We start from the raw sequence: 24,523 nt of genomic DNA, 5'->3' as shown, positions 1-24,523 counted from the left end.
GCTATACCCATTGCACAGATAAGGAAACGAAGGGCCACCAGGGGCCCGTCAGATGTTGAGCTCATCTGTTTCTGAGTGTTCTTTCCTCTACTGCTGGCAGCCTTGGAACTTCCTCCTCCATTTGTGAACTTCTGAAGGCAAGAACCACCTCTCTGCATTTCTTAGTGGGTCAGGGTCTCATATGGGAGAGTGGGAAGGAGAACCCCCTCTCTCCAACCTCATCTGAGGTTTCTCTCCATCCTGTCCCAGCTCTGTCCTGCAGCACCCCAGCTTGACTGTTGTCACCTTAACTTCCTGGGGGCCTCTACCTCTTCTGGTCCATTTCAAAAATGTGGGCATGGTCTTCGGTTCGAACTACGTAAATGTGAGGGTCTGGCAGGGCCCCCGTTTGGCCGGGATTTGCTTTTACTTCCCCAGAAATTAACGTATCATCCTTCACTTCGAGGAAAGCAAAATCACCTTTTTAAATTTCTGGTGAATTCTGAAGCTGTATAAATAGCACATATACATTTTCTCAGTAAAAAAACCTCTTAGCAAACGGTACGGTCAAACCCAAAGTCCCCCTTGGCCTACCCCATTCTCCCTCGGTCCATCCCCCCTGGGGGTGACTAGACTAGCCCTTTGGGTATAAACCCTTCTGGTCTGATTTCCACATATAGATGTACCTCAGAGTTCATAGATTGTTTTGCCATTTGCTTTTTTCCCCTAGGACAGCTGCCTACGTATAGAACCGGGTGCTTTAAGGATGTGTGCAATTAACATGGTCGTTGCAGATAAACAATGTTTCAGAAACCCCGTTTCTACTCCCAACTGCACAGCAATGAACGCAGAGTCCCTGACCCCAAAAGCCCGGCCAAGCCCTGAGTTCACCAATCAACTTTTTGCTCATCTGATAGGCAAGGTTGTGAATGTCATTTGCCAGTTACTAATGAGGTAAGGCTAAACAAGTTTTTGTATATATATTGGTCACTCCCACCCGTTAGTAAGAAAGCCTTTTTTTATAACCTCTCCCCATTTTAAAAATAGGGTTGTTTTTACTTAATTATTTGTAAGAAGTTTTTCTTTCTTTTTTTTTTTTTTTTAACATATTAATCCTTTGTCCCTTATATTTGTTGCAAGTACTTTCTCTGGAGATCCTGCTTTTGCTTTTTAACTCTGCTGGTAACACCTTTCAATATGTAGATCTTTGCTCCCTAGATGACTTGGCCTTGGCTCCTGCAAGAGTCTGTGAGCCTGTGTGTGGATGGGGGCAGGGAGCATCTTCACCTTAAGGGGCAAGAGGCAGGATCAAGCATCTAGGCACCTCGTGTTTTTCTTTCTAATAGTTTCCGATGAACAATGATAAGAAAAGGCCGTGCATACTCCCTTATTCAACACTAACAGGCAGTTCTGCTGAGTATGTAATTTGAAATCTTTACTCAAGTCAAAATCAGGCATCAGGGAAATGCCTTACTGGTGGTACAGGGTCCTGAATCTCCCACCCCCACCGGCCACCCCATGCTCTGGTCCCCCAGCCAACTCAGGGCGGGAGTGGATGGGGGGCTCCCTTCTGAGCCCTGGGCACTCGGGCTACCTTACCCCCCCATACCCCTCACCTCCACCCCAGTTTATCAATCTCTTCTTTCCAACCCCAGAGCCATTACCTGAGGCCGTGGACGGAGGCCAGGGGAGAGCTGCTGGTCAAACAGCCTCTGCAGAGACTCCAGGGAGGGGAGGGTCCGGGTGATTTCGCTGGGAGCAGGAGACAAGGTGAAGGTCAAGGATTAGTGAGGACCCAGGGAAGGCATGGCAGGATCCAGCCAGAGGCATGGCCACACCCAGTCTGGCAAAAGACAAGCCCGGGCAAAGATCCAGGCCTGCCAGTGCTGGCCCCCCTCCCCCCACCAAGACCCCCACTCTTCCCATCCTGTCGCCCACCCTGGGCCAAACCGGAGTCGCAATGCATAGATCCGTAGATCTGATTTACCTCTGGTTAGCCATACTCACAGGCTGCGGATAATTCGAATCTAGGATTGCGAAACTACTATGAAATCACTCAGTAATCCCTGGTTCCCAACCTCGAGTGTTTAGAAGAATTGCAAACACACCCGGGTGTTAAAAATGCAAATTTCTGGGCCCCAACCCGATTTGGTCCAGAATCTGCATTTTAAATGCATGCCCCAGGGGCTTCCTGTGCTAGCAGTCGTCTGCGCCTTCTAGTTCAAATCCCCTCCCCGCCCCCGAGACGGACGCCTGGAGAGATCTTTTTCACTGTCTAATTCCTTGACAACTCCTACCCATTCTTTGCTCCTGTCTTTTTCTATTGTTTTCACATTGTTTTAAGCACAGTGGCAGACAATTCTGAGTTCTAGTTCTCCCTTATTTCACCCCAAACTTCATGTCTTTACATGTTTAACGCTCTAATGGTGTTGAAATATTCTATCGAGTAAACGTGCCAAAATGAATTGCTAGATACTTGGGTTATTTTGAGATCTTGGCGATTACAAATAAAGGCTGCTCTGAACAGCTTTGTTCCCATACCCTTTCTTTTCTTATTTTCAATTAAATTTGATGATAAACAGAGATTGTGTCTCTTGAGCAGTATTGCTAAGCCTTTGAGTGATGGTACCCATCACGGGCCAGGGGCACTGTCTGAGCCTGCCCATTTGATGTGCTGTCCTCATTCTAGGATTTTCTTCCCCTCTCTCGTTTAGTGGATATAACACTGCATTTCAATACTGATGCATTGATTGCATACCTTTAATTTATTGTCATTAAATATATTTCTACATAGTTGGTTTCTACTGTATTTCTTTTTGTATAAATTGTTTGTGTCCTTTGTCAGTTTTCTGTTGGGAATTTTGCCAGAATTTTTGGACGTTGGTATAAACGTTACATACCGCTTTGCTTTTTTTTTTTTAATTTTTTTTTTCCAACGTTTATTTATTTTTGGGACAGAGAGAAACAGAGCATGAACGGGGGAGGGGCAGAGAGAGAGGGAGACAGAATCGGAAACAGGCTCCAGGCTCTGAGCCATCAGCCCAGAGCCCGACGCGGGGCTCGAACTCACGGACCGCGAGATCGTGACCTGGCTGAAGTCGGGCGCTTAACCGACTGTGCCACCCAGGCGCCCCCGCTTTGCTTTTTATTTAATCTGGATGTTGCACTTTTTCCCCCATTCTGTTATTTTCATCCTGGGCAGGTTGGATTTCATTGCAAAGTGCTTTATAATTTTTTGTTGTTCTATTTTTCATCTTTTCCTTGGTAATTCTTTGCTTCCCTTAGTTAAAAATTTATCATCAGTATTTGCTAGTAAGCAATTATTAGCTCATTTTCATTTGGTTTCTTACTTGCTTTTTTTCAAGTTACATTATACATGGGTTTTTCCTGTCGATATTATATTTTTTAATCCCTTACCTCATCTAGATTTTTATTTTTTTTTTAAACGTTTATTTATTTTTGAGACGGAGAGAGACACAGCATGAACGGGGGAGGGGCAGAGAGAGAGGGAGACACAGAATCTGAAACAGGCTCCAGGCTCTAAGCTGTCAGCAGAGAGCCCGACGCGGGGCTCAAACTCACGGACCTCGAGATCGTGACCTGAGCCGAAGTCGGATGCTCAACCGACTGAGCCACCCAGGCGCCCCCAGATTTTTTTTTTTTTAAATATGGGGTGGAACTAGGTTCATCTTTCTCCATATTACTATTCAGTTTCACTCAACAACACTTGCTCTGTTTTACATACTTCTTTTGGGCTCATCGAGCATATACGCTCTTCTAGAATATGGTAGGATTTGTTTCCAGGCTCCATATCATTCATTTAACTACAAATCCAGAGCTCCGCATGTGTACCAGGCAATGCCAAGATGGCAGATTTACAACGTCTCACAGTTTCGGGGATGGTGTTTTAACCTGCTGGTTTTGAAGGCATCACAAGTGGGTCTACTCCAGGGACCAGGAAGGGTGTGGAGGGAACTGACTGGCAAAGCAGAGAGAGGGGAAGGCTGGGCAGGCAGGTTCTGGGTTTCCCCAACCCCGCCGCCAGAGTTCATTCATCTGTCCATGCAGCAGTCTTCCCTTTATTTATCTTTAATATTTATGTATTTGTTTTGAGAGAGAGCGCACGTGAGCAGGGGAGGGGCAGAGAGAGAGGGAGAGAATCTCAAGTGGAGCCTGACATGGGCTGGATCCCACCTCCCACCACCATGAGATCACGACCTGAGCAGAAATCAAGAGGAAGAGGCTTAACCCACTGAGCCACCCAGGTGCCCCAGCAGTATTCCCTTTAAACTATCATTTTCATACAAGAATTCTGGGTTAAAATAAAAAAATTTCCAAGACACTAATTCTGAACATGTTTTAACGTCAAACAGATGTCCCTCATTGTTCTCCTTTTTAAAAATGTTTTCCTGAAAACACAAATACACATACACAAGCTGAATCCTTAGGGTTTTCTAAGAATGATGCTGGTTTTCCTTCTATTTTTAAACTGTAAAATCTTGACAAATCTGACTGGCTCCCAGATGTGTCTAGAAATGTTGGTTAGGGTCCCTTCTTTTTCTCATCTTACTTTGGCCAAAATTTCCCATACAACACAAAACCAGGTGATAAAGGGCACCTTTTTCTTCTGTTAAAAAAAAATTTCTTTTTTAGTATTTATTTATTTTGGGGAAAGCACAAGCAGGGGAGGGGCAGAGAGAGGGGGACAGAGGATCCAAAGCAGGCTCTGTACTGACAGGCTGATTGATGCGGGGCTTGAACTCAAACTGTGAGATCATGACCTGAGCCAAAGTCAGCAAAGTCAGCAAAGTTGGACGCTTAACTGACTGAGCCACCCAGGTGCCCCTCTTTTGTTAGAATGTTTAATAGAATGATTTTACTGTTTCCCTGTCGAGTGTAATTGGTTTTACATTGACACCTATTGCATTACTAAGGAAGTAGCCCTCTATTCCATTTGTAAAATGCTTTAAAATTAAAAATGACTTTTTTTTTTTTTTAACAGAGAGAGTGAGTGGGGGAGAGGGGCAGAGGGGGAGAGAGAGTGAGAGAGAGAGAAGGAGAGAATCTCAAGCAGGCCCAAGCTCAGAGAAGAGGCACACTTGGGGCTCGATCCCACAACCCTGGGATTGTGACCTGAGTCAAAATCAAGAGCTGGATGCTCAACCGAGTTGAGCCACCCAGAAATGACTTTTTAAAAATCACACATCTGTTAGGATACCTATGCAAATGATTCTTTCATCTTTTAATCTACTAAATGATGGTGTTTTATGTTGACTTTTCTTTGAAGTGAGCTCTTTATCTAAGCCTCCATTTTTCATATTACTAAATTATATATACTAAAACATTACTGAAATATTAAACGTTTATATTAATAAATGGATACCGTTTTATTTCAGGCTGCTATCTTGACTATTGTATTTTTCTTGAAGACTGAATGAGGTGATTTTTGCCATTCAGGAATAATTCATAGATTATGGTCCTCATTTGCTTCTTGAAATTTCAAAGGAGGGCACTCATGGTAATTTTTATGTTTCATATTGTATGTAAAATATTTGTTCCATTTAACTATAATATGAAGATCTGTAGCCATGTCAATGTGTATCATGTTCTTTTTTAATTAAAAAATTTTTTTCTTTTTTAATGTTTATTTATTTTTGACAGAGAGAGACAGACAGTGTGGCAGGGGAGGGGCAAAGAGAGGGGGAGACACAGAATCTGAAGCAGGCTCTGAGCTGTCACCGAAGATCCTGATGAGGGGCTCTAACTCAGGAACCTGCCAGATCATGACCTGAGCCGAAGTCGGACTCAACTGACTGAGCCACCCAGGCGTCCCATCCCCGTGCACTGTATTCTTGATTTGCAAATCTTTAATGCAGATTACTAAGTCTCTTATGCTTCCAAATTTTTTTTTAATTTGTTTAATGTTTACTTACTTTTGAGAGAGAGAGCATGCACGTGAGCCAGTGGGGGAGGGGCAGAGAAAGAGGGAGACACACAATCCAAAGCAGGATCCAGGCTCTGAGCTGTCAGCACAAAGGTGGGGCTCAAACCCAACCCAAGACCTGGGAGATCACGAGCTGAAATCGGATGCTCAACCAACCGACTGATCCACCCAGGCGTCCATCTAATATTTAAAATGGTAACTGACTGTTTTCCTAATTTATTTCTGATTTTATTTTGACCATACCCCCTCTAACAGTTGTTGTTATTGTTTATTTGCTAGACAGAGACCTCTTAAAAGACTCTGTGTGGGTCACTGCTGTGTCTCCATCCCTGGAACAGTGCATGACACATACTCAGCACGCATTCAATCTCCGTTCATGAGCACTGAGTAAACACATGTTTCTGGTACTTTGCTGGTTGTGGAAAATAGCAAGGCTATTAGGACTTGACCCACGATAACCTTCAAGAGACTCACAGTCTGGATTCAGTTTGTGTGTTTGACTCATCCTACCCCCTTTTTCCTAACAGAGCATCTAAAGCTATGGCTTTTCCTCCAAGTAGTGCTTTGGCTGTGCCATACAGAGTTCTCCTACGCGGTGGTCTGATTACTCAGTGCCCCCACACTACCCGTAAAGGGTACCCTTTGTGTCGGTTCTTTCCTTAATTTAGCTGTGATTTAAGAGGCTCTCTGAAAGTGTGCAGATGGTTGGGTGGTTGTGGCTAGTCTTCTTATTTATTTCTATTTTTGTCATGTTGTGTTCTGGGAGAATAGAATGAACACTTTTGCTTTGGGTGTATTCATATCCAGCTGCTTAGTAAGCTGCTGGGCTCTTATTTTTAGGACCACCAGCACTCTAAGATTTCTGGAAAAAAATTCTCAGATCCTTTTTAAAGGAAACACATGTGATTAGAACATTTTTACAAGTTTTTAAAATCTGCAAAGACTCCCTGTGCTCTTTTTATTTTTACGCTTATTTATCTATTTTGCGGGGGAGGGGCAGAGAGAAAGAAAGAGAGAGAGAGAATCCCAAGAAGGCTCCGTGCTGTCAGTGCAGAGCCCGACGCGGGGCTCAAACCCACAAACTGTGAGACCATGACCGGAGCTGAAGTTAAGAGTCGGGCGTGCAACCGACTGAGCCACCCAGGCACCCTGACTCCCTGTGCTCTTGAATGACATCTATGTTCCGTTAATTCCAGGTCAGTAATCTTCTCCTTGAAGATACTGCTTCAGAATTTATATTGTATTATCAGGCAGTGGGAATGATATCACATATTGCCATTTTTTAAAGTAAGGGTGCTGTTTATAATTATTTACTTTCTGAATTCATCTTCCCTTCTAGTTTGGAAACTTGGTAAGAAGAGATTTAGGGACACCTGGGTGGCTCAGCCGGTTAAGTGTGGGACTTCAGCTCAGGTCATGATCTCATGGTTCGGTTCGTGGGTTTGATCCCCACGTCAGGCTCTGTGCTGACACCTCAGAGCCTGGAGCCTGCTTCGGATTCTGTGTCTCCCTCTCTCTCTCTCTGCCCCTTCTCGGCTCACGCTCTGTCTCCGTCTCTGTCTCTCTCTCTCAAAAATAAATAAACATTAAAAAAAAGAGAGAGAGGGGGCACCTGGGTGGCTTAGTCGGTTAAGCATCTGACTTCAGCTCAGGTCATGATCTCACAGTCCATAAGTTCAAGCCCCACGTCAGGCTCTGTGCTGACAGCTCAGAGCCTGGAGCCTGCTTCGGATTCTGTGTCTTCCTCCCTCTCTGCCCCTCCCCTGCTCATGGTCTGTCTCTCTCAAAAAATAAATAAATGTTAAAAAAAAAAAAAGAGAGAGAGAGAGAGAGAGATTTAGATGGTGCTATTTGGTTGTTCTGCTAATTGGATCTTTATGAGGCTTCTCAATACCTGGATTTAGGTCCTTTATAAGCCTGGGAATACTTTTTTCTTTTATATACTTAGCCATTGATTATGCATTGTTTTTTCCTGCTTCTTCGAGAGCCCATCCTACCAGCTCTAAGTTGAATCTCTATGAATGCCCTCTTTCCAAAGACTATCACAATTTTTTATCACACATTCTTTCTATAAGCTTAGTTAGCTCTCCCGTGTTTTCTATATATACTTCCCTGACATTCTGCTGTTTTGTGATTTAATTTTCAGATTTGATAGGAAAACTATGGGTTTATTTTTATGGCCTCCAATGAAGCAGTTGTAATGCGGGTGACGTATTTTTGTTTCGGGTTTATTTGTCTATTAAAATCTTAACCCTGCTCTCATTGATGGATAAAATACCCTCTTCCGCACATTTTACTTTAAAATTCCACTTGGAGTTCTTCTCATTTCTCCATTTTAAGCATTACCAAATATTTCCAGACTCTGGTGACGTTGTTCTCTCTTCTTTTTTTCTCTGGAAAAGTTTCTGTCTGGTTCTAGGGAATCTAACTTGGGGTCACAAATCACCCTCGAGCCCTTGTGCCGCTGACGTTCAGACGCGCACACTCAGCATGACGTTTTGCAGGGGAGGCTCTGGCCCTGTTTCTCACTCCTCAGTTCTCTGTCACCTTCCCACTTAGGGACGTTCCTGTCGGGCCAGGCCGTCTGAGTGGATGGACCCAGTCATCTTCGCTGCTACCCTCACTCAGTCCCTCTTCCGGCTCCTCCTTCCTATACCCCACATCTAAACGTCCAACCTGGGTCCCCTTCTCCTCCATGCACCTTCCCCCTGTGGTGACCTCACCCCACCTGTCTCTTTAAGGCTTTAAGTGCCAACTGCACGCTAATGAGTCCCAAATGTAGATCCTGCCCTGAGGTCTCCCGGGTTCTAAGCTTCTGGCATAACTCCAAGGTTGGTGGTTCAGCTGGCGGGATGCCTAATAGTGCTTCAAGCCCACTGCAGCTTGAGAAAGGTCCCCCCCGGCCCCCCGCAGCTCCACACCCTCCTCCTCAACCTCCACTTTTAGTAACTGGCATCCCCATCCACTCAGCTGCTCACACCAAAAATCTAGGGGTCGCCCTCCGTTCCTCTCCCCCGATCCTGCATCCAAACAGGCAGCAAGTGTATACCAGCCCCAGCATCCACACATGCCCCAGGTCATACTACTGTCAGTGCCTGCACACCCCCACGTCCAGGGTCATCATACTGAACTAACATCTATCAGCCATTTCCACGTGCCAGGCATTGTCCCAAACCCCGGGACGCAGCAGGAAGCAACCCAGACACATCCCCGCCTTCCCTTCTCATGAGCTGCCCTCGCATCACAGCCCCTGAGCTTGGAACCGCTCTCCTGCTTTGTGTCAGCCTCCTGAGATCCATTCTCCGCAGCCGGAACTCAGATCATGGCACAATCCTGTAAAACCTCGAGAGTCTTGTGAGGTGTACCTGCTGTGACGCCGCCAGATAAGACGCAGGAGACCCAGTTGAATTTGAATTTCAGATAAATAATGGATAATCTACTAGTATATCCCAGCACTGCATGGCATACACTTACACTAAAAACATATTTGTGATGTATCTAAAATTCAGACTGAACTCAAACTCATCCTGTGTCTGGCCCACCCCATAGCCGCCTGTCCCCAGCCTCTGCCGCTAACGCTTTCCTTCCCTCATTGTGCTCCAGCGACACAGACTTTCTGTTCCTCGCAGGCTGGCCTCATTCCTGCCTCGGGACCTTTCTTCATGACATCCCTCCACGAAATTGCTGGGTGGCTAACTGCCCCTTGTCACCAAGGTCCCAGCTCTATCACCACCTCAGAGAGGCCTCCTTAACCCCCAAAGGACACTGACACCCTCCCACCCAATGTCTCTGTCACTTTTACCTGTTTTATTATGTCACAATGCTTATTAAAATTATCTTTGTTTACAGACTTAGTCTACTAGGGTGCTCCTGAGACGTCAGCTCCAACAAGGTCTCAAAGAACAGAAGGCTTGTGCATTGTGTTTTTACTGGACCCTAGTACCCAGAAGTTCAGAGGGGGGCCCTCCACACACATTGGTTAAGTAAATGACTGACAGACAGAATGAATGAACTGAAGACCTGGTCCAGACAGAGCAGTTTGAAACCCACACGTTCAGAGGTGTGAAAGGGGAAACATAAGTTTGCTTCTATGTAAGATTTTCTAAAATTCCATCCCCCAGTTAACCAAGTCTTCCAATGCTTTTGCCTCTGAGGGTGAAGACAGACAGGTGTGCAGTGAGATACACCACAGTGTCTCTAATTCTAGCCGGAAGTTAAGTGTTCGGTGAAGAGAGACGGGGAAAGCAGGAAGCCCAAGGAAGCTTTCTCACCAGCACAGAGAGGCAGGCACGCCGGGGAAGTTGCTGTGTCCGGAAAGGGAGGCGACCCAGATCCAGGAAAGTGCAGGTGGCAGTGAGGTGGGGAAGGTGTAGAAGTGACTGGGGTGGGGGGGCGGGGGGAGCCAGTGGAGAGACTTGGAGATGTACTTCCTCCCACACAAGGAAGCAGCAAAGAACAGGATCTCCGCTGGAACAGAAATAAAAGCTTGTTCCCAGTCGTCATGAATCTGTGTCTCTTACAAAGAAAAAGTGCCGTGTGTGTGTATGTGTGTGTGTGTGTGTGTGTGTGTGTGTGTGTGTGTGTCTGTTTCCTAGTGAGACATGATTTATAACAACAGTATCAAGTGGAAAAATATCTCTCCAAGCACATCTATAAAAATGGTTCTAGGTCCACTTGGCTGAAACTACATGAGTTGAAAGCCAATTCACTGAAACAAAACCCGACTGGCCAATCTGATGAGTGTGCTCCATTTGTCAAAGAAAATTATTTGTTAAATTTACCGAATGTACTGACCGTGCTTTTAAGAGCCTTTCAGAGGAAAGTTCAATTTGATTACTGATGATGAAAGATTCTTTTTGGCATATTAGCTAAGCTAAGATGGATATGGCAGCAGAGAAATTGACCAGAGAGTTCTGGAGCTGCAGTAAGTTTATAATAAAATACACAGGAAATGGTATAGGCTGAAATAGACTCACCCACATGAAATGCCATTTTTCCCACCAAAATGTTGACCCTTCATTTAAAATGGGATTGTTTTGGCTCCTTATGATATCTTGTGAATGGTATTTTCTGGGTTTTTTTTTCCCCAAGTATTTAAAATAGCCCTCTGTCAATTCTTCAGATAGCACAGCAGCCTTAATTTTGTACTTCTAACAATTAAAATGTACTGAAGCTTGAAGTTAATTTTAACATTAAGTTAAACCATAAAATTTTCAAAATCTAAAAGAAATCAGAATTTTTCCCAATTGGTCATTCAATGAATTCAATATTGGAGAATGAAAGCTTTAGAGACCTGGCTCCCTTAAAAAAAAAAACAAACTGGGGACCCTGGGCCGTCCCCACCCATGCAGAAGATTGGCTGACTTTAATTTCTTCCCTCTCAGAGCCCTTTTGTGCTTGTCCGAGGTGCTGGCTGCAGCAAGGAGGGACAGTGCAAAAGTCTTACTGCTGGATCCTGAGCAAGTGTGAAAGGGCTCCCACTCACCCCTTCCCACAGCAACTGGCCTCAAATTAACTTCAGTAAAAAAAAAAAAAAAAAAAAGGCCACAGTTTAAATACCATGAAAACAAAACCTTGAAACAACCACAAAGGTTTCTAACCTCTGCCAACTCTGCCCTATTATTCTGAGTACAGCTGAGGTATTTGGACAGCCAGGCGGAGAGCCCGGCTCACTCTAATGAGCTGAATCTCTTCCCCGGGGCTGTCCCCACTGTCCCCGCCCCTGGGGGATGGCCACACCCACGGAGCCATTACCCATAGAGCTCCTTGCAGAGGAACATGGTCAGTTTCTTCAAATGAGGGAGGCTGTTGGAGCCTGTCTTCACAAAGTCAGAATCCAGGGCGAGCTGAGTGGTTAAATAATCTTGGATGGCTTTAAGATGCTCTTCGGGAAGCCTGAAAATAATAGAAAGAGAAACATACTGCTTCTGTTCCTTTAGCTGCAAAGCCCAACCGTAAAGGAAGAAATCATTCTCTGCATCTCGGCTGAGATGCCGTCCTTCAGAACACGTGTACGCTCCTGGATGGCTCCCCTGGTCTCAGGGAAAGGGTCGAGAAGCAGGTCTGGGCAAGTTTAAGGGTCGGCAAGGGAGGATGCCTCTTCACCCTGCCATAAAGGCTTTTTCCCAAGCCCATACTTGGAAGGAAGTGATACTGGTTGGAAATAAACATTTCCATAAACATGTTTATCCTTTAAAAAGGAGACAAAACAACTGGAAAATGTACAGCTGACTTGTTTCCCTACCTCCTTTGCCTTTAAAGACAGCACCTGGGGGCTGAGTGATGCTTAGTGTAGAGCTGGCAAATGGTTCTAGCTCACCTCCCAACTCCAAATTCACGGTCAAAGGCCACCTGGAGCTCTGTGTTTAGGATGTTCTGAGCTGTGCTGGGCTCCAGGGGGAAGTCTCGGTGGTGAGTGATGGGCTGGGAATAGGGTGCCCGACTCAGTGCCCTGCCCTCGGCCTCCCGGGTCTGGCTCCAGGACCCTCAATCTCTGGGCGACGCACATGCAGGCAGGACTCGCTCACGGTGCATGACGGCCCAGCAGAGGCAGGGCCCAGGCTGTGTGGCACCAGGTCCATCACGTGAATCTAATGGTCCCTCTGTATCCTCTCTCCCAGCACATTCCCCCTCCTGCCACCCCCCTGCCCCCGCCCTGGGTTACTTTATTATTATTATTTTTTTAATTTTTTTTTAAACGTTTATTTATTTTTGAGACAGAGAGAGACAGAGCATGAACGGGGGAGGGTCAGAGAGAGAGGGAGACATATAGAATCTGAAACAGGCTCCAGGCTCTGAGCGGTCAGCACAGAGCCTGACGCGGGGCTCAAACTCACGGACTGCGAGATCATGACCTGAGCCGAAGTCGGGCACTCAACCGACTGAGCCACCCAGGCGCCCCTGGGTTACTTTAGAGTCTTTGTTCCTGTAATGATTAAAATCATAATCACAGCAAATATTTCCTGGGCGTAACATAGCACTCACTCTGCTAAGCACTTAATGCCCCATTTCCCTGTTAGTCTCCAAACCAATGTTAGGAGGCAGTTATTATTATTATTGTTATTATTCCTATTTTACAAATGAGCAAGCTGAGACTAAAGGTTGTTGATCTGCCTGTGTGAAAAAATTATCACAAGCTTTAAAAATCTTTGTTCCAGGGGCGCCTGGGTGGCGCAGTCGGTTAAGCGTCCGACTTCAGCCAGGTCACGATCTCGCGGTCCATGAGTTCGAGCCCCGCGTCAGGCCCTGGGCTGATGGCTCAGAGCCTGGAGCCTGTTTCCGATTCTGTGTCTCCCTCTCTCTCTGCCCCTCCCCCGTTCATGCTCTGTCTCTCTCTGTCCCAAAAATAAATAAACGTTGAAAAAAAATTTTTTTTTTTAAATAAAAAAAAAAATCTTTGTTCCAGCCTTGACATATAATCAAGTTGGTGCCACAGGATCTTTGAAAGACTGGAAAGCTGTTGCTTTTAAGCTTTCCTTAAAGCTGGAAAGGCCCTCGGCCATTGGCCATTCGGACTGACTTAGAGTGAGAAGTCAGCAACTATTTACACACCGGCCGTCATCACATTGAAGGTTAATCTACACTCATTCTGGGCCTTGACATCATAAAAGTCCAGTTTCTGCCTGAGTCTGTCTCTGAAAAGGACAAAGTCACTCCCACGGCAGTAAGGTACATATTTTAACGGTTCCAAAGACTACCGACTCATAATTCTGAGACCACGAGTGCTTGTTCTAGGAAGCTGTATTTGTTAGGACGTCTGTTGTAGGAAAGTGTTCACATAGAGATGCGAACTCTGTTTATCAGAGAAGCCTGATTTCACTCAGCCGTCTCATAATAACTGTTAACTATGGCCTGATTAGATCTAATTAACTTGCACAAAAGACTGTGCGGGCTGTCTTATAGCGAAGAATAATCAAAAGGCAGTCCTTCATGTAAAAAGCTATTTTCCATGCAAAACAAACTGACTTTATTATTTACTTTTTTAATGTTTATTTTATTTTTGAGAGAGAGACAGGGACAAAGCGAGAGTGGGGGAGGAGCAGAGAGAGAAGGAGACACAGAATCCGAAGCAGGCTCCAGGCTCTGAGCTGTCAGCACAGAGCCCGACACGGGGCTTGAACTCACGGACCGCGAGATCATGACCTGAGCCGAAGTCGGACGCTCAACCGACTGAGCCACCCAAGCACCCTAAAACAGACTGACTTTAAAACACAAGGCAGAATCTCAGTCTTCCACGACCCAGAAGAGCACAGAGGACAAGCCCTGTGTCACTGCTTCCGTGGTCCCGCCACCGTGCTCCGTTTACTCATCCCCAGCTCCCAGCAGAAGTGTGAGGAGGGCCCCACTGCCATGTGTTAGCTGAGGAGCAGAAACAGAGAGCACACAAGCCCCCAGCCGCCCCCTGCCCTCTCTCTCGAGGCTGCACACCTCGTTCTGTGTCACTGTGCCGGGCGGCCCCAGAGAGCACCTGTCCCTAGAGAGAAGGGACTGACCAGGACATGCCAAGGAGTCGGGAGCCTATTTCCCCAAGGAGCTCAGTCCATTTAGCATCTAACCCTGGAGAGAAACAGACCCTCGTGGAAACTGCACGATGGCTCTATACGGAATGGTTTACTAAGTAGTTGTTATGTGCACACAAGGAGGGAGTAGGGGTGATAACACCTCGACAGGTTGAAAACATTGGGGATTTAGCTATTTCAGGGACAACACAAGTCATTCAAGGAGTGCACACAGGATGTGACCTGGTGGGCCTACAGAAGAATCCAGGGGTATTCAAAGTGGAAATATAACAACACCAGGTAGCTTAGCAACCAGGCGGCTCGTGTGTACTTTCAGGCATTTCCTCTGTATTTTGCCAAATCGGATGGTGGGAGAGCTGTCCTCACTGATCCTTCAGGCTAGAGAGATTGCATTAGCCCTGAAGCTAATTAGCCCTGCATTACCCCCTCGATATTCTTCGAGGGGGCCTTTTTCTCACAAAGAAACAAACAAAAAAACATATTTTTAAGATTCTTAATGCACAGAAGTCACCGTGTACTAACTTATTAGCTCACTCAGCACCACCTGGGCAGTCCTCCTCCGTGCCAGGCAATGTGCTGGGCACTGGGGCATCTTTCCCCGCAGAGAGCTCCCTCCTGTTAAGGCCACCCGCCCTGGCCGGTCTTGTACTCAGGGCCTGTGGTCTGTAACACAACTCCCACCCCTCCCACGCGATACCCCTACTTGCCACCATCCAGCAGGGGAAGTGTTGGGCCTGCTAAGAGAGACACAGGAGGACACAGCAAGGAAGCTGCAGGGTCTCATCGACACGGACCCGTAGGAGCCAGTGTGGGCCTACATACGGGACAAGATCCCGGGAGCCTGGACTCAGATCAAGGAGATTCTAAAGAATTAGAATGACTGCATGTCCCACGGAGAAAGGAGAGGCGTGCGGTGTAGATCACAGCCCATACCATACACAGAGACACTGATCTGGCCGATGTATGGGTGATCCAAGGTGGCCCCCTCGGAGCTGGGCCCAGAGCAGGAAAGGGCCACATGGCAGGTCCAGCCTGCAGTGAACCCTCTGTGGCCCATCGGACTCCATGGACCCCACGGCAGTCGCGATATTTGTGATGGGGAAGGATGCCACGTGCTGTTCACGGCGAGCCCCGGGCAGGGGATCACAGCATAGGCCCCTGACATCTGGACGAGGCCTCTGCAGCGGAAGACCGCTCGTCCGTCCATAACCAGCTCCTGCCAGGCAGCCGGGCATGGTGGGGACGGAGGCGGGCCTCTGAGACGCGAGCCACGTGGTGGAGGGACTCACCCACTAGTGTCTATGCTCTGCAGTCGCTGAAACAATAGCTCGGAAAGGCTCGACCAGCTGACCTCGGTGGCTCTCGGATTCTCGCTGGAAGCAGGGGCCTCCTTGGCCTCACATGGCCCGGCAGGTAAAGGGATGTTTCTCGGTGGCAGCTCAGGAGGGGACAGGACACCTTCTACTCAAGAGAAGAGCAGGAACGCCATTTGGTCTGAGCACTCGCTTCTCCTAGGGTCACCCTCCGCTACAGAGGGTCTCTGGCGTAGTGACCCCTCCCGTGTCGGGAAGGGGGGTCCAGGCCGCTGCGCCCAGTTACAGACCCCATCTGTGCCTGCATGGTCCCCTCTGTCTCTGCTCCCTGACTAGATGGGGGGCCTGCTGATGGCAGGGGCCCGGTCTTAGAAGTCTTTGTCCGTGCGGCTAGGTTGGCCCGTTGAGGCGCTCAGCAAACACCCGCCAGCTGGGCACCGGGCAGGGCTGCTGGCCTTGGACAGGTGGAGCCAGCAGCCTCAGCGGGAAGGCCAGCTTTCAGGGCTGAGGCAGGGGCCCTGGATGGGGCACAGGCCCAGTTCCCCAGACAGGAGGCGCAAGGGTGGGGAGCAAGCAGGCCCGGCTCCTCTCTCTCCCACCCCGGCCTCCCTTCCTCTGCTTTCCCTCCAGCTCCTGCTGTTCCTTCTCTCCCCACCATACCCTAGGAGACAAATAAAGAAAGCGAGGGCCTCCTTCACCCAGAGAACTGAAGTATAAAACAAACAACTTGAATTTGGCCTGGGAGAAAGGACTCCTGCACATTCACCCTCAGGGGAACTGCTCTCCTGTGCACAGCACAGATGGACGAGGGATCCGAGCCCCTTGGGTCCAAGACCTCCTGTCTGGGGCCTCCTCCCACACCGAATGGCCACACCAGGGCCCCCTGCCACAGGGCTGCCCCGGGGACATTATCTTTAAAGGATGAGCTCGTCACACTCTCCGTGGCCTGGGGTTCTTGCGGTGATATGAGTGTGTTTGGAGCCCTGGGGGACTGGCAGCACCTTGAGACCTGAGCCAAATCAGACCCCTGGACCGGGCGGAGGGGGTGACTGTCACACTGCTTGGGTTCAAGCCCACAACTGCGCCTCCTTTGGGGAAGTGAAGCCAGCCGTCACGAGACTGGGTTTCTCTTCCCAGCTGCTAGTGAGGGTGCCGGGGTCTTTCTCCAGACGGCCATCCCCGGAAAGCCATCAGGTGTGCGGGGAGTGAGGACACCAGCGTGTGAAGGGCATTTCTGCAGGACGGCTTCTCAGCATCAAGGCCGAGGCCTTGGGGACAGCCGGGGGACATGTGGCCGTGGCATGGAGCAGGTGAGTGACCCCAGACTCACCCGGGAACACGTCATCTGGGGCTATTTCAGATGAGGGCACCTCTTACTCAGCGGAGGGAGGTGAGAAGGGACACGGGCTGCCTGGGCCTCGTCTCAGTCTCCACGGAGTTTCGGTCCTTTTCCAACACTCTGCCTGGCCCTCACCTCCTCCGCAGAGAACTCCGCTCCTCAGAGTTTATCCTCTGCTGAGGCGGTCTATGAACTGTGCAACCACTCAGAGTGGGTCCCCAGGAAGTCAGGAGGAAGATGGGCCCGTGGCCCACAAGCCAGCCCGTGGGAGTGGGGTGAAAAGGGTGCCCAGCACATGGCGGGCAGCAGCCTGCAGGGACAGGGTGGGAGCCAGCCCAGGGACCTCAGCATCTCTGGTCTAACCTGCCCCCTCTTAGGGGGGGGCAAGTCCAGGGGACCTGTTTCCAGGCCCTGGGACTTAGGAGGAACCCTGACCAGTTGAGGGGCTCAGTTACTTATCTCAGGTTTTCTTTTAGGAAGTGAACTTTTTTTTTTTTTAAACGTTTATTTATTTATTTTGAGAGAGAGAGAGAGTGCGCGAGCAGGGGAGGGGCAGAGAGAGAGGGACTGAGAATCCCAAGCAGGCTCCACACTGTCAGCGCAGAGGCCAGTGTGGGGCTTGAACCCACAAACCATGAGATCATGACCTGAGCTGAAATCAAGAGTCGGACGCTTAACTAAGCTGAACAGGCGCCCCAGAAAGCGAACTTCTGAGAAAAGGGTGCCGTCCAGGTGGGGTTCTGTGCTTCAGAGTCCTCTGCCGGGCTCCTATTTGACGGGTCTGTGGCCCTCCACGGTTTTAAGGAGAGGCCTGACTCTCACAGACTTTTCTGGGGCTCTACTGTTTTTTCCTTTTAGAGATGATATAAAGAAACGCCTCTCTCACAGGCCTTCCAGTTGGTTACAAGTATTTCCTCATCCATTCTCTTTACAGTGAAATGCAGCTAGTTATTTTGATGAGGATGGGAGCTGCATATATTGAGTGCTTACTGTGTACTACATTCAGTGACTCATTTGGTGACACCCCGACAGGTACATATTATTTTTACTGTCTCTTTAAGAGAAGTCTGTGGTTCAGAGAGGTTAAGTAGTTTGCCCAAGGTCACACAGCTATGAAGCTGGGGAACAGGAAGTCTGACCCAGGTCTGTCTGACCCCAGAGCTACCTTGCTAGCTCGTCCTTGGCCACCACATCACCCTCTCTCCCTCTGATAATCAGACTCACTTAATCTACAAGGCCTTGTAGTGAAAGAAACATCCCAGGGCTTCTCCCCCTATAGTGCTTAGAGGGTCCCTGGTCCCCTTCTGCCTTCCCTTCCACCCCTTCCTACCTGTGTCCTCCTCTGGCTCATCACCTGCGTCCTCCTCCTCCAGGGGCACTGGATATTGCAGGTGGGTGACCAGACCCATGTTTTCTTTCTTGTAAAACTCGATGAGCTGGTCCAGCTTGGTGAAGAACCGCATGGGGACACCTTCGGACGCCTGAGGACAGAACCCCAAACAGAAACACATTTGAACTGGCTGGGACATCACCTAACCACAAAGGCCACCTGTAGCAGAGACCAACAAGGCCGAGGGAGTGACCTCGATCCAGAAAAAGCCCTGGGCTCCCACGCAGTGTCTGTCCGCCACGCCCACACCCTCACATCCTGGAACCAGCAGCCCCAAGAGCCAGTCTGCAAAAGGCACAAATAGGACAGTTTTAAAGATTCTTTTTCTTTGTTTGTTTGTTTTTTTAACTTTTATTTTAAAAAGCATTTGGTTATACAAGGAATACATTTTCATTATGGCAAAATTAGAAAATACAGACTTTTTTTAAAAAAGAACTCACCTGTAGTCCCAAACCCCAAGAGACCTAGTTTTTTTTAATTTTTTTTTTTTTTTTTTTTTTTTTTGAGAGAGAGAGAAAGACAGAGTGTGAGTGAGGGAGGGGCAGAGAGAGAGGGAGACACAGAATCTGAAGCAGGCTCTGGGCTCCTAGCTGTCAGCACAGAGCCCAATGTGGGGCTCCAACCCACAAACCATGAGATCATGACCTGAGCCAAAGTCGGATGCTCAACCAACTGAGATGTCCAGTCACCCTAGACCTACTTTTAATACATGGGAATAAGTTTCTCTAGACTGTGTGTACATGTGTGTTCTGTCGGGGAATTATTTTTATTTCCTCTCACCACCCCCCCCCCCCCCCCCCCCCCCGCCCAAGATAATTTATCTTTAAACACAAGGCAATCTATTCTGGCAACTGTTTTGCTTTAATTTTAATATTTTCATTTGCTAAAATTCTGTTTTATCAAAACTCAGAAAAATGGTGAGGCAGCACAGTATTTTTCCCTGATTTATATCTCTGTTGCTGATGACAGAGGAGCCAGCAGGTGATTCTGCAGTGCTGTTCAACTGCCCTGGGGCCAGGTCTCCTTCCTCTTGCTTGTACAGTGGCTCCAGCAAAAAATTCAAGGTGGGCCTTGGGCAGCCAGCATTGCTAATGGAGGCCCCACCCACTGAGGCCCCGCCCATACCAAGAAGCTATCAGGCGGCAGGGCTGGATGTGAGAGCCGCAATGAGACTCACCTTCTCTTGAATGCAGTACCCCACCCTCCTAACCCACCGTGTCCCCAAGTCCTGTCCGCCCTTCCTGTCCAGTACCTTGCCTGCCTCTCCTCGCGCTCCCTGTCTCAAGGAATGGCAGCATCATGTCCCCACTGGCGTAGCCAGAAACCCAGAGGCATCTTGGACTTCTCCCTCCCTCTGGCACAGAGGGCAAACGTGGACAGTGTGGGGCCGGGTGTTCCGGATCCAGCCAAGAAGCGGTTGAGTGGGGTTGCTGCCCTGGGTGGAGGAGGGAGATGTAGCCGGGCTCTGGGGAGGAGCAGTGAGCCTGGTGCAGCTGGACAGGGGAAAGGGACCAGGCTGTTGGTGGGCACAGGGATGATACAAAAAGGACGCCCCTTTCTGGGCGGGGCTTCCCTGGAGTCAGAGCACAGCCATCTGGGTCCTAACACTAAGTTCACCTGCGTTTTCATAACACCCATCTTGTCCATGGCAGTCATGTAATTTTATTTATTTATTTTCAAAATGTTTATTTATTTATATTGGCAGAGAGTGCACACAAGCAGGGGAGGGGCATAGAGAGAGGGAAAGAGAGAATCTCAAGCAGGCTTCATGCTGTCAGCGCAGTGCCTGATGTCGGGCTCGATCTCATGAGCCGTGAAATCTTGACCTGAGATGAAATCAAGAATCGGGTGCCTCACCGACTGTACCACCCAGGCGCCCGCTGGCAGTCATGGAGTTTTACAATAAGCTGAGAAGGTGCCGTCGCTGGAGTTTGAAACCAGAGGTCCAAATGCTCCCCTGGGGGCTGCCAGCAGCCTTCTTGCTGAAGGGGCTGGGACTGACCACAGGTGGGAAGGAAGGCCAACAGGACAACAGGGTGGGGGATGGAAAGCCTGCCAGGTGGGCGAACGCAGGGGGTCTGGCTTAGTGTGGCCGGACCGTCCTGACTTGCCCACCTCCAAGTCAGGTACCCATTACTCCAGCATGGTTGGGACTGACGTGGGAGGCTGGGGGTGGCTGCTTGGTCTGGAGGTCTTCACGAAGGGCTACAGGTAAGTGGGATTGGGATAGCAAACGAAGCAGCATGACCCAGACCGGGAAAGACCCAGACCTCTGGGAACAGACCAGGACTCAGACCTGTCCCTGAGGCCCTGCTCCTGGTGGTTAACCCCATGCTGTAGTGAGGATGCATCAGCCTTCAACAAGAATCCACCTGACTTTCACCTCGGCTCTCCACGTGGCCTCTCTGTCTCTCCAAGTGTATTCGTTTGTGCATTTGCACCACACGCGTGTAAATCTGTACGTGAGGCTATGTGTGTGTGACTGTGCTGTTTAAGCCAGTTAGTAAATTTATAGTTTAACAAAGGGTTTTTTTAAAAGATTATTTTCAATACATTCCCTGTTGTCGCAAAGCCCCATGTTAAGCAATCTCTTTCAAACATTATGGAACCAGAAATCTCTGAGCAGCAGACCTTCTCAAAAGCAACAAGAATAGGTTCAAAACCAAAAATGAGCAGAATAACAACAATAATCTCACATGATGCAAGGTCGATGAACTCACTTCCATTAAAGCAGCCGTGGTGTCACCTTGCCAAAGAATTTGCAGCTAATGGACGACAAGCTTTTAGGCGTATGGAACAAGGATATGAAACCACCAAAGAAAGCCAAAGGGAAACGGCTCATATGCGAGTGTGGAAGAGGGTTCTCTGCCAGGAATGTGTGTCTGAGGGGGGCACGCTGGAGGTGGGACTTAAGAGGCATCGATGCTAAGATACACGTTAGTACGCGTAGTCCTAAAAAGGCTAACGCGTAAACTATGATCCGCCATTAAGCATGGACACGTTTTATTTCAGAAACGTTCAATGCGAGAAAATGAGCGTCTTCGAACTGATGAAATACAGTGTCTTAAGCATGCAGAGGAACAGGACCCCCTAACATGAGTCTAATCCCTACAGATCCCGGGAGGCAGGAGGCAGGCGGGAGGACCAGGCAGCCAGAAACAGATGCAGAGTGCTGTTGGCGGGACAGACATGCCGGACCCTGTCTGTGTTTGGACGGTTCACGGAGGCCAGGCAGCCAGGGCCTGGCAAACCCAGGAAGGCAGACGGTGAAGGTTGAGCCCAGGCCTCAAGGACTGTCTTCGGGGACGGGTGCGCAAGCCAGTGAATGGTCACTGAAAGGCACTGCTTCCTGGGGGGAGGGGAGGCCTTCCTGCACCTCCCCCACCACTCCTGAGAGGGAAGCACCCAGGAAAGGCATGGGGCGCTCGCCAGGGGGCAGGTCTACACGCAGCAGATCCCACGCGGAGTGAAGACATGCTGTGCACGTGTGGGTCAACAGGGAGCAGCCTGTCTCAACAGGCAGCACAGACGCGGAGGAAACGTGGATGGCAGGATGCCAATTAGGCCAAAGTCAGGGTCTCTCCGGAGGAGGAACTGTTCTCATCAGTATTTGCTCTTGGCACTAAGATTTGAAGGGGTTCGCAGAGACTCCTGGAATAACTTATGTTCAAAGCACATTCTAGAACAGCAACAGGAAGAGAAAAAGGTCAGGGTGCCCAGGATTGTATAAGCTCCTGAGCTGGCCCAGGCTGAGGGTGGGGTGCAGGGGTGAGGAGTGCAGCGCAGACAGGAGGTGGGCGTCCCCACCTGGCAGGCACAGAGAGGAGCAGCCCAGCTGTGGCCTTCCTGCTCCTCAGCCGGACCTAGAAAGGCTCTCCACTCAGGTAGGGTGGCCAAGAGGGTGGGGTGGGGTGGCCAGCAAGGGGATGGGGCTGCTCAGAGGAGAGCCAGACTTGGGGGCCACCTAGCAAACACTGTCAAGTCAATGACAGGAGCAGGGAGTCAGCTGTCGGGGCTTCCAGGTGAACAGGGCGCTGACCATGGGCCAGCGGGAACACTGAGGTCCCTCGGGGACGGGGGCCAGGTCACGTTCATATCCACGTTACCACGTACCCTGTGGACAGGGGCCAGGTCTGGGGGCCCTGACAGTGGGAGGTCCCGGCAACTAGTGGCTGGATGGACTTGCTCTGGTGGAGTCGGGGTAGGAGCCGGGTATCTGGAGCCAGGAGAGATGGTCAGAGAGGACCCGATGTGGGTCCGGGGCAGGGGGATGCCAAGAAACGGGGTGGGGCGGTGTTGGCAGTGGGGAGGTCCCCCCTCTCACCACCCAGGACCACAGCCCTCCCTCAAAAGTGCTGCCTTTCTTTTTTTTTTTTTTTTCAACTTTTTTTTTTAATTTATTTTTGGGACAGAGAGAGAGAGAGAGAGCATGAACGGGGGAGGGGCAGAGAGAGAGGGAGACACAGAATCGGAAACAGGCTCCAGGCTCTGAGCCATCAGCCCAGAGCCTGACGCGGGGCTCGAACTCACAGACCGCGAGATCGTGACCTGGCTAAAGTCGGACTGCGCCACCCAGGCGCCCCAAAAGTGCTGCCTTTCCAACAACTTGCACCTACAAATGCTGACAAGAAGTCTGCTGTATGTATCACTCAGGTCCTGGCAGGAGCCGAATGTCACGCGACATCAGGGCCTTGGGAGAGAATTTAGTGGATGGGGGTGCAGGGATACCAATGAGAGGGGTACAGCCTTCCGGAGCCAGCAACAGGGGAGCGGCTGCCGCCCTGCGGCACCACCCACGAAGGGGGGCAGGCGTAGGAACCCCAAGAGGGCTGTCCGGCAGGAGCTGCGGCCCTCTGTGGCCAGGACAGGCCGTCCTGCGCCCTCACGTGGCTGTGCCTCCCCTCCACCAGCTGGAAACCAGGGCTGGGGAGGGGGCGAAGGTGGGCTCTACTGGAAGAGCCTCGGCACGTGCAGGCGGTGCTGGCTGGGCCCCCAGGGAAGCAGTGGGAAGGCAGCGCTCGCGAGGGCAGAGGGAACCAGCCGCGCTTTCGGGGAAGGGGGGCTGCCCTCCATCCTTGACTGTTGGGGCCTCCAGACTTCGTTCCGCATTCCGCAGCCACTGCCTTCCTGAGGAGATTTATCGAGTCATTTTGAAACAGAGAAACGCTGAAGCCCCACGTTAGACTTGCACTGAGAGCGTGAGCCCCACGTGATTATAGACCCTCCCCAGGGTACTGCCAATGGATGGCCGGCTTTCCGCTCTGTGGCGACTCCCCTGCCACCAGGAGTGAGTTCCTTCCCTCTTCGGCAGACACCTAGAGCACATACCAGCTCCACTTTGAAAATGCAAAGAGCGAAGCATCTCCCGTGCTAGGTCAGCCTGTCAACTTACGGCGTGTGGGCACAGAGCAGACAGGCGCCTCTCGGGATTTGTGGGATCGACAGAACGGACATGAATTTATGTTCATCGCCAAAAGTCACACAGGAAAAAATATGGTAGGGGGTAGTTCAGAGGGTGAAACAAAACACCGGTCTCTTCTGTCTCCGTTACAATCTCGTCTCTGGAATGTTCCAGGCACTTTCCAGCACTAGCATTTCCACAAAGCCCTCGTCCCCACACCCAGCGATGCCTGCCTCCCCACAAGTTTCTCAGTCCTAGAAGGAAAGGGACCCTGCTTGGCTCAGCCTCAAACAGTCCCTGAAGCCCCTTCAAGGGTAATGACCCGCCCCACCTCTGTTTGGGGAGATGTGCTCATGGCATAAAACAGGCCTCGCGTTTGAAAAGTTGCAGAAGGAAACAGAGATGCGGGTTGCCAGGCTGGGCCTTGCAGGGGAAGGCCTCTTCCCCCACCATCTGGCCCCTGAGCTCACCCAGGTACAGTGCTCCTGGGGAAGGTACAGCAAGGGAAGAGGGCCAGCCCCAGCCCCAGGGCTCAGGAAGAGACCACCACCAGGGTCTTTGCGACAAAGGGCAGCTGTATATCCAGTCTGTTGGAGACTCAGGGCTGTGCACTCTGAGAAATGTGGTATGTCCAGAAA

At 49.8% G+C, this 24,523-nt stretch overlaps 1 protein-coding gene across 2 annotated transcripts in view; it reads right to left on the bottom strand.

Annotated features, from left to right (window-relative positions):
- The window catches only part of INPP5D (inositol polyphosphate-5-phosphatase D), a 123,385-nt gene that overhangs the window by 52,160 nt on the left and 46,702 nt on the right, over positions 1-24,523 (bottom strand). For both annotated transcript variants that reach the window (XM_045034633.1, XM_045034634.1), the window contains exons 3-6: positions 18,425-18,575; positions 15,732-15,903; positions 11,678-11,818; positions 1,644-1,731 (exon numbers count right to left, since the gene is read on the bottom strand). In XM_045034633.1, coding sequence (XP_044890568.1) covers positions 1,644-1,731; positions 11,678-11,818; positions 15,732-15,903; positions 18,425-18,575 — 552 coding nt within the window. The remainder of the gene's footprint in view (positions 1-1,643; positions 1,732-11,677; positions 11,819-15,731; positions 15,904-18,424; positions 18,576-24,523) is intronic.

This window comes from Felis catus, chromosome C1, assembly GCF_018350175.1.
Source record: "Felis catus isolate Fca126 chromosome C1, F.catus_Fca126_mat1.0, whole genome shotgun sequence".
NCBI lineage: Eukaryota > Metazoa > Chordata > Mammalia > Carnivora > Felidae > Felis > Felis catus.
Note: the sequence above shows the minus strand (reverse complement) of the source record. Positions and strands in the feature narration are given on the sequence as shown.